We start from the raw sequence: 9,586 nt of genomic DNA on the forward strand, positions 1-9,586 counted from the left end.
GCAGGGATAGTTCTTGGGCCCTGGAAAGTACAAGTTAAAGCACTTGGAAAGCTTTCAAGAAAAAGAAGCAGCATTAATCTATGACTAAGAAACAGAATCTAAATGCTAATGTAAGAAAGAACATGGGGGGTGGGGAGGAAGTGCGGGCAAAGGGGAGAAAAGGAGGCAATCCTTTTGTTTCCAAGTCACAGGCGCCACTCCACTCCTGGTGGACCCATCCTAAATTTCCTTCTATGGGCCTCGTTTCCTTTTCTGTACTATCAAGTGCTTGGATTAAACACCCTCTTTGAGTCCCTTCCAATCCTGAATTTGTGTTCACAAAACTGATCCAGAGAGTGTAAGTAAATCTGTGAAAAGCTCCCCCAGCCCCAAACACAGGTTGTGCTAATGGATGAGTCCTGCGCGGAGAAAGGGGCTGCTGCATCTGCACCGGTGAAGCCTGGGGCTGGGTCAGCCCCACGGACTTCAGTCACTGCTGCTTGGCCATGGCCAAGTTGCTTATCTTCTCTGAACTCCAGTATTTTCATGTGTAAAATGTGGGTAGTAATCGCTCATTTGGCCGTTGAGTTTAAATTAGATAATGCAAGTAGAACACTTAGTAAGATAATATCCAATAGCTCCCATGTGTCAGGCATGTAAGTACCAATAAAATGGTACCTACTGTATTAACATTATTGTAATAATAAGAATCTTTAAGACTTTTATTTTCTTATCGTTTTATTTCTATCCTTATTGAATTTGTAGAATATATTGCAACCAAATATATAGTCTGGTGTTGTGGTGGTGATGTTTTCTGTTTTTAGCACATTTGCCTTTTCTTGTTTTGGCAGAATGGATCCTAAAATCATTCAGCTTTTCTGAATGTCATGTTAAAATACATAACCCATGTTCATTTCTCTGACTACCTCTACATATTCTCTGCCCATTTAAATTTGTAATGTAGATCTCAGAGAGCAATTATGTAGCAGTGCGGGTGGCTATGAATCGTTTGGGCATTCTTTGCAAGCTCCTGTTGTTGGGGTCTTCAGCTGCCTCTCTTTAACATGGCCAGTGGGGGTTCCTCCTTGTTCTGTAGATGTCACCATTTTAGCTGCTCTTCTCTGCATCTTGGCTTATCCCTTTGCCACTTGATGTTGTTTGTTTTAACAGTGTTTCAGATTCAAACTCCCTATTTGACTCTTCAAAAGGCTGCACTCCCCACCCCCAGTTTCACACCCAGCAGGCTCAGGCCGTGGGATGTGCACCGCGTTGGTACAGAACCCAGCTCCACCAGGCGAAGAGGGCGCGTTGCCTGGGCTAGGGTCCGGCGCCAGGTTATGAGCAGCCTCCTGCCTTTTGGGTTTGCTTCCTCGCAGGGGACACCGTAGGCGGCTGTGCGGTCCGGCCACTACCCCCCCGCCCCTCGCGTCCGGCCGCGCCGTGGGTTGCGGTCTCCGTGGGGGTGGCAGCTCCTGTCCGGGAGGTTTGCGCCTGGCGGGGCACCCCAGAGCCGCGAGGAGCTGGTAGGCGAGGCCAGGGCGGGGTGGGGCGCGTCCGGGTGGGGAGGGCAAACTCAGGCAGTGCAGGGGGCGCAGAGGGCAGCGGGCGGGCGGACGCGCGGCCGTGTAGCGAGCGGGACGAGGGCTGGCTGGTGCCGGGGCCGCCCGCCCGAGGGGGAGGAGGCTGTGCTGCCCTTTCTGCAGGTTCGCTGTCGAGCGCACAGGAGGCAGGGACATGGGTAGGGTGCGGTCTGCGCGGGGCCCGAGCCCGGATCTCTTCCATTTCCCCTCTCACTCGGCCCCGGGCTGCGCCGCAGACGGCAGCAGCTCCCGCTCCGCCCGAGCCGCCTGACCGCCGGGCCGGGGTGCTAACCGCGGGGCCCTGCAGCCCGCCGGCCCGGCCAGCCCAGCCCAGCCCGGCGGCCCGCAGCCCCGCCGCCCGCCGCCCCCCGCCGCCGCCGCGTTGCCAAAACAAACGGGCCGGCCTATTTATTGGCGGCCGGCGAGCCCGGCAGCTCAGAGTCGAGGCGCCGAGGGGGACAGCACGCCGCCACCAGCCAGGGCCCCAGGCCCCCGCCCCGCACCTGAGTCCCGCCGGCCCTGCGCCGCGCCGCGCCGCCCATGGCGCCCCCGCCTGGAGCCCCCCAGAGCCACCCGGACGCCTGATTCCCTGCAGCGCTCCCGTCGACCCGCCCACCCATCAGCCCACCAGGCGCCCTCGCCCGCCGCTCTCCCGGGCTCCCTGGCCATGTCTCCCGCCCGGCTCCGGCCCCGACTGCGGTTCTGCCTGCTCCTGCTGCTGCTGGTGGTGCCGGCGGCACGGGGTTGCGGGCCGGGTCGGGTGGTGGGCAGCCGCCGGCGGCCGCCGCGCAAACTCGTGCCGCTCGCCTACAAGCAGTTCAGCCCCAACGTGCCCGAGAAGACCCTGGGCGCCAGCGGGCGCTATGAAGGCAAGATCGCGCGCAGCTCCGAGCGCTTCAAGGAACTCACCCCTAACTACAATCCTGACATCATCTTCAAAGACGAGGAGAACACAGGCGCCGACCGCCTCATGACCCAGGTGAGCGCGATCCGCTCTCCTAGCGCGCTGCCGCCGAAGCACCGGCACCTGCCCGGCCCTACCCGCCCCCCAGCACCTTTTCTGGACTGCCTGGCACGCCCCCTGGCACCTGCCCCTCTCGCCAAGCCCGGCTGCCTCGTGCCCAGGATGGGCCGGCTAGGGGTCCCGGCGGCAGTGTTGGCATTCCCGAGCCCGCCGGAGATTGCGAGAAGAGCTTCCCGCTGCCAAGCCACAGCCCAGCAGGTTGGCGGCGGCCCCTCTGCCCCAGAGTGCTGGCAGCTCAGGCCAGACACGGCACCCGGAGGTACCGCGATCCGGCTGCCTCCTTTGCCTTCGGGACCCACGCAGTCCCTCCTGGCCTAAACTGCACAGCTGTGCCCCCTTCATTTTGAAGCCATTCTGCACGCCTGAGGCGAAGAAGCTCTGGGCTCCCAGAGCCCCACGGCTTTTCCTACCCCGCTGCGCTCTTGGTTCCATGCGCTGCCCCCTCCTGGAGCAGTGTCCCGGCAGGGTCTGGGGTTAAGGAACGGCAAGGAAGCAAGGAAGAGCTGAGTAGGGAGGCGGAGGTGGGAAAGGGAACCCGCCGAGCGAGCCCACATGTCTGTCCGGAGAGCTGAGCGGCGCGGCTGCGGTTAAAGGGTGGGGTACCGGGGCCTTTGGGCTCTGGGACTGAGCTTAGGGGATCCTGGACTTGGAAGGGACAGGAAGGAGTGGAAGGGAGGAGCTGGGATGCCCGAGGAAGGCAGGGAGCAGGGCTGAAGCTAGTCTTTGCAGGCTTGGAGCAGGACCCGCGCGCTCCGCCCAAGGGTAGGGGCGCAAACTTCCTTCCCTGCAGCCGGGTCTTCGAGAGGAGAGACCTACGCCCCCTTCCACTGGGGTCTCCCGAGGCTTTCCCCACAAGCAGGCAGCTGGCTTTCTAGATCCTTGAGGAAGAGCAGCTAGACCGCGGCCCTCAGCATGCGCCCTGGCGCCGGGGCTGGCCGGCCGGTGTCGGGGCCGAAGGTTGGCTGGTGGCCGGGCCGGGCCGGGCGCCGAGGAATGCAGATAAGGATCCGGGCCACGGGCTGGGCAATCATTGACAGCGCACGCCCGGGCTCTGGACCCGAAGGGGGGGCGGTGAGGGAGAGAGGGGCGGGGAGCTGGGCCCACGGGGAGGACATAGGTGGGGGGCCAGAAGCCTGGCGACAAGGGCCAGGAAGGAGCAGGCGGAGCTCCCTCCTCGCGCAGTGAGCGCCCCCAGCCATGCTGCGCCCCAGGAAGGACCGGCCCGGCTTTGGATTGTAGCCGCTCTTGGCTCCTGGGAGGCCGAGTCCAAGGGTCTGTGGGGCCCAGGCTCCGCAGGTGGGGGTAGCTTGAGACATCGGCTGCCCACATTTGGCGGCGCCTAGTACCTCACAGTCAAGGACAGGTGGTAGGGCGCCTCTCCTGCAGGCCAAGGCCCCGGCCCTGCTTCCCCTTCCCCCAGTCAGCTGCGTGGTCCCCTGGGCTCTCAGGACCCAGACACACCGGGAGGCAGCAATCAAGGATGGTCCCTTTCCATCCTTCCCCCAGGGCGCGGCTCTACCCCACCTCCATATGAGGATCGTGGAGCTGGCTCCCTGAGATCAGAAGCTCGGTTTCTCCCGTCCCTTTCCGGTACAGGGGCAGGCCACTGGCGCAGAGGTGCTGATGGCTCTGGGATTGTCAACCAACCGGGCGCGCCTTGCGTTGCCCCCCACTAGCCTACTAGTTCCTGGGCTGCCTTATCTAGGGTGCAGGTGCGGGTGCGTGCTGGTTTGGGATCATAAGAAGGACCCCTCAGAAACGCTCTGTGGCTCTGGAGGGATCCAAGCAGGCCTGGGATTCCTCTCCAACACACCCCTCCTCCCGTCGCTGCCGGGGCGCTCTGCACCTGCCGCGCCTCCGGAGCCGGGCGTCCCGGGCCTCAGCCCTGAGGCTGCGGTGACACCTACTGGGCACCTCGAGCCTTGCACGCCTAGCAGGCCAGCCGCAGGCAGTCGGCTCCCGGGCCACCTCCTGCCTCCGGGCTTTGGCGAGACAGAGGGACCGAGCGCGCAAAAGGCGTAGCAAAAGGCGGAGCCCTATGTGGGCAGGGACCGATACCCAGAGCTGGGGAGAGAAAGCACAAGAGGGAAGCGGATCACCCATCAGAGAAGGGCACCCCGAGGTGTGCGCCTCCATGCGCCCTCCAGATTTGTGGCGCCACCATGCGGTCCCCATCCCTGGGAGAGGCTGTATGCTAGAATGGGAGGGAGCACATTAGGGCCCTCTGTTCCTAAGGGAAAGGGACAGAGCATCCTCCGGTTTTCCAACTCCAGTGGGTGCGGTGGGAGAGTTCATGGGGAGGCAGCGCCTGCACGCGCACGGGAGCCGGCTCCTCGCCCTAATTTCGCGCACATTCCTCTCACAGCGCTGCAAGGACCGCCTGAACTCTCTGGCCATCTCGGTGATGAACCAGTGGCCCGGTGTGAAGCTGCGAGTGACCGAAGGCTGGGATGAGGACGGCCACCACTCGGAGGAGTCCTTGCACTATGAGGGCCGCGCAGTGGACATCACCACGTCGGACCGCGACCGCAATAAATATGGACTGCTGGCACGCTTGGCAGTGGAGGCCGGCTTCGACTGGGTGTATTACGAGTCGAAGGCCCACGTGCATTGCTCCGTCAAGTCCGGTGAGCCGCCGCCAGGGGGCTGGGCCCGGGGCCGGGGCCGCAGGGCGTGGGCAGGCGGCACAGTGCCCGCTGGGGCTGAAAAGGTGAAGAGGCCTGCCCAGGGATGGAGGCGGGGACCCCGGGGAAGAGGACATCGGCGTTCTCCGCGGCTGCACATGACCACCTGCTCATCCCACCCTGGGTAGTGCCATGGGGGAGCCTAGGGAGATAGGGCCCCGTCCCAGCGCGGCTGGGTGCTGACCTGGCAGTCCACAGTCCAGACCCTGCCACAGGAGGTGCAAGACAGAGCAAGCCGGACAGATGGAGGAAGACAGGCTGACAGACATGACTCCCACCCAGCCTGGTGCAGAACAAGGAGCATGGTGGGGCAGGGGCCAGGGGCCAGGGTGTGTCCAGACACCAGCAGGGCTGATCAGGAGCCCAGAGGTTCAGAACCCACCACCCAGCTGCAGGTCAGGCCTCCCTGGGGCGCAGGCGTCCCCATCCTCTCCCCCCAGGGCCCTGAAACTGGACATTTTGGGCCAAAGCCAAGCACAAGAGCCAGAATAAACAAAATGGACTCAATAAAGTGGATTTTCCCAGATCGGCCGCCTTGTTGATCAGAAGTGGCAGGCACTGGGGCCTCGCCCCTCCCTCAAGTCTTGTCAGTGTCCCTGTTACCTACACTGAACCTAGCCATGGGTGCTTCGAACGGTTCCTGTGTGGGTCCCAGCCTGGCCCCACCTGGCTGTGGGCTGAGCCCTCTACGCTGGCACCGTGTAGTTGTCTCATGCACAGACCCAGCACACTGAGCCCAGGCCCGCATTTTGGTATTCCTGATCCTCACTGGGCTCCAGGGGTGAACCCACCCTGACCCACAGCCACAGCCTGGCCCCTCCACTTAGCACGTCCCCTGCCAACTGTGTCCACCTCAAGACCCATCCACCCTGATTCTGCGAATACTGGCCCAGGGCTGCCTCCCAGAGTGGCCACTTCCATTCCTTAGTCCTGACCCCCAAACACTGTTCCTCTTCCTCCCTGCTGATGCCACTGTGTCCTGTCCCTGCACAAGGACCCAGCACATGAAGTGAAGATGATGACTGTGTCCTGCCCCCAATCCACCCCTGACCTGACTGCTCACTCGGAGGCTGCCCCAGGGGTCTGTATTCGCCCCATGGACTGGCTCTCCTCTCACTTCCATGGACTCAAAGGGCCAGCTCTGGCACAGAACTTGGGGTGTCAGTCTGAGAGGGCCATGTTTTAGAAGCCTCTAAGTACGGGGTGAGAAATACAGGACATCTAGACCCCAGAGGAGCTAAGCAGCTTCCCCTCTCCACGGCTGAAGCATTCCTGGTGTCACATCACAACCGACCACCGTCTGGCTCAGCTGAGGCCTGGCCTCTGACTTTTTCACAGCATTGTCAGGATGTGAACAGATTGGGGGCAACACATGGGCTTCAGGAGGGTCCTTTTTCTCTCACCCACTGGGTCTTAGAACACCAGTGTCCTCTTGGCATGGGCACAGGATTGGGCTGGGCAGAAGGGGGCAGGAGATCACACTGGGCTTGGGGGCGGGTTCAAGCCTGCATGGCAGGTGGAAGCCAGGCCAGGATACGGTGCCCTCTCTGGGAGCAAGAGGAGCTCTGGCTGGGCAGGCTGGCCAGGGGAGGGACGCTGTGGCTAGAAGGCTCAGCTCCGCAGCAGTAACACCTTCATGTCCCTTCTTCCCACAGAGCACTCGGCCGCAGCCAAGACAGGTGGCTGCTTCCCTGCTGGAGCCCAGGTGCGCCTGGAGAGTGGGGCACGTGTGGCCTTGTCAGCTGTGCAGCCAGGAGACCGGGTGCTGGCCATGGGGGAGGACGGGAGCCCCACCTTCAGTGACGTGCTCATTTTCCTGGACCGCGAGCCCAACAAGCTGAGAGCCTTCCAGGTCATCGAGACGCAGGACCCCCCTCGCCACCTGGCACTCACACCCGCTCACCTGCTCTTTACGGCTGACAATCACACAGAGCCAGCAGCCCGCTTTCGGGCCACATTTGCCAGCCATGTGCAGCCTGGCCAGTATGTGCTGGTGGCCGGGATGCCAGGTCTTCAGCCTGCGCGAGTGGCAGCTGTCTCCACACACGTGGCCCTTGGGGCGTATGCCCCACTCACGAGGCACGGGACTGTGGTGGTGGAGGATGTGGTGGCTTCCTGCTTTGCAGCCGTGGCTGACCACCAGCTGGCTCAGCTGGCCTTCTGGCCCCTTCGACTGTTTCACAGCTTGGCGTGGGGCAGCTGGACCCCGGGAGAGGGTGTGCACTGGTACCCTCAGCTGCTCTACCGCCTGGGGCGTCTCTTGCTAGAAGAGGGCAGCTTCCACCCGCTGGGCATGTCTGGGGCAGGGAGCTGAAAGAACCCCACCACTGCCCTCCCGGAACTGCCATACTGAGTCCAGAGGCCTGCCAACCAGGAGGGTGCTGGCCCTGGAAGGGACCTGAGCTGTGGGCACTGGTTCCTGCCATCTCCTCCACCATGGAGATACACCATTGACACTTGACTGGGCAACACCAGTGTCCCACACCCCCATCTTGGTGTAGTGATAGAGCTGCAAGCTGAGCTGGTGAGGGGTAGTGATCTGTCCTTCTGTCCTAGGGACCATGAGGCTGGCACAGAGGCTCCCAACCAGCCAGCTCTCACTGCAGTTTTCACACACTGCCTCCCCTGACGGAGAGGCCATTCCACCCGCCTTAGGCCCCATTAGGTGGGCTCGCACCTCAGACGATGCTGCTAGATTCCCTGGAAGCCAGCAGAGAGCTGGCTGGACTCAATGCTGCCCAAAACCCAGAAGGCCACGGGGTGGGGCAGTGTCCTGGCCATCCTGAGGTATGACCTTCCTCCGGCCACACTCCTCAAGACGCGCATCCAGAGACTGTTGCTGTCAGCAAGTGGAGTTCTGTGTTCCAGCCAATGTGACCCTAGGGCCTGGGACTGGGTGTCCTTGCCACCTCCACCCAGGCTAAGCTCCCTTTTCTGCTGAACCATGACCCCCACCTCCTCCTCCAGTCAGTCTCCCCCACCTTATTTATTGGCGCAGAGGGGGAATCCCATGGGAGAATTTGGGGGGTGTTTTGGTCTTTTCTTCCTTTTGTAATAAAAATTATTTAAGTTGTTAGAGCCATAGAGTCCGGGATGCTGAGGGGGGCAATGAACATAGTTGGGAGCCACAGATGTGTCCGTATGAGGCTTTGCTCCCTCCTCGGTGAGGCGCAGCTCACCTTCCTCCAAGGGGGGAACCTCCAGAGCTCCCACTCTGCAGGCCATTTCTCACCCAGGAGCTCTGCAAAGTCCCCACAGTGAACTGTGCTCTGTGCTGGGCAGGGCCTTTACATACTGACCACAAAGTTTGCCCTAAACATGGCTGGACCAGAGAGAGAACTGATGTAATTAGTCCATGGTCACTTTCCTCAACTAGAACCATCTCAGTGTGCCCTCGGGCCTGGTTTCTAACTCTTCACTGTTGGTAATGGACTGCAGCCTGCAAAGATTCTGCAGAATTCCCATTTGTCTGTGGCCTATTCTGACTTCTTGGACTGGTTAGAGATCCCCTAGCCTAGCACTTCTCAAACCTCACAGTCACCTGAGCAGGTTATTTAAAGATGATTCCTGGCCCCACTTCTGGGAGTCTTTTATAGATCCAGTGAGGCCCGGGAACTTATTTTTACCAACACCGTAAACAGGGCAAATAGCCTATGGACTGCTTAGTTGAGAGAGGTCCCATTTTCTTGCCAAGACAGGATGACCCCCTCCTCTACTTTCTGTCAGTCCCTCCATCCCAAGGCAAGGTTTTTTTGTTGTTGTTGTTTTGTTTTTTTTGAGACAGAGTCTCACTCTGTTGCCCGGGCTAGAGTGAGTGCCGTGACATCAGCCTAGCTCACAGCAACCTCAAACTCCTGGGCTCAAGCAATCCTTCTGCCTCAGCCTCCCAAGTAGCTAGGACTACAGGCATGCGCCACTATGCCCGGCTAATTTTTTCTATATATATTTTTAGCTGTCCATATACTTTCTTTCTATTTTTAGTAGAGACAGGGTCTCACTCTTACTCAGGCTGGTCTCGAACTCCTGACCTTGAGCCATCCTCCCACCTTGGCCTCCCAGAGTGCTAGGATTACAGGCGTGAGCCACCATGCCTGGCCCCAAGGCAAGTTTTTCCGTACTCACTATGGATAAGCTAAGATTCCAGCTCCAGTGGTACAACTGTTCAATTTTCAGGAATTTTGTGAGCCAGCTGAAATAGGCATGGTGGCTATGGACACTGTGGAAATTGGCAGATGCTACAAATCAGGGCTTCCCCCACCGCGGAGAGCCCGTTGCTAAAGCATGCCACTGCCGGGTCTTGTCTTCTCGCTGAGACGATC

At 60.6% G+C, this 9,586-nt stretch overlaps 1 protein-coding gene across 1 annotated transcript; it reads left to right on the plus strand.

Moving 5' to 3' along the window:
• The first annotated feature begins 1,899 nt into the window (after window positions 1-1,899).
• IHH (Indian hedgehog signaling molecule) lies at window positions 1,900-8,345 on the plus strand. The gene is made up of 3 exons (XM_045560041.1): window positions 1,900-2,538; window positions 4,949-5,210; window positions 6,923-8,345. The coding sequence occupies exons 1-3, from the start codon at window positions 2,227-2,229 to the stop codon at window positions 7,579-7,581; spliced, it is 1,233 nt and encodes a 410-aa protein (XP_045415997.1). The 5' UTR covers window positions 1,900-2,226; the 3' UTR covers window positions 7,582-8,345.
• Window positions 8,346-9,586: the final 1,241 nt, after the last annotated feature.

The sequence above is a fragment of the Lemur catta genome, chromosome 8 (assembly GCF_020740605.2).
Source record: "Lemur catta isolate mLemCat1 chromosome 8, mLemCat1.pri, whole genome shotgun sequence".
Taxonomy (NCBI): domain Eukaryota; kingdom Metazoa; phylum Chordata; class Mammalia; order Primates; family Lemuridae; genus Lemur; species Lemur catta.

Excerpts from the sequence above, each read along its gene's own strand:
- IHH (XM_045560041.1), top strand. The coding sequence starts at position 2,227 with ATGTCTCCCGCCCGGCTCCGGCCCCGACTGCGGTTCTGCCTGCTCCTG. Across the intron at positions 2,539-4,948 it reads CCGACCGCCTCATGACCCAG|CGCTGCAAGGACCGCCTGAA; the intron begins GTGAGCGCGATC and ends TTCCTCTCACAG. Across the intron at positions 5,211-6,922 it reads GCATTGCTCCGTCAAGTCCG|AGCACTCGGCCGCAGCCAAG; the intron begins GTGAGCCGCCGC and ends TTCTTCCCACAG.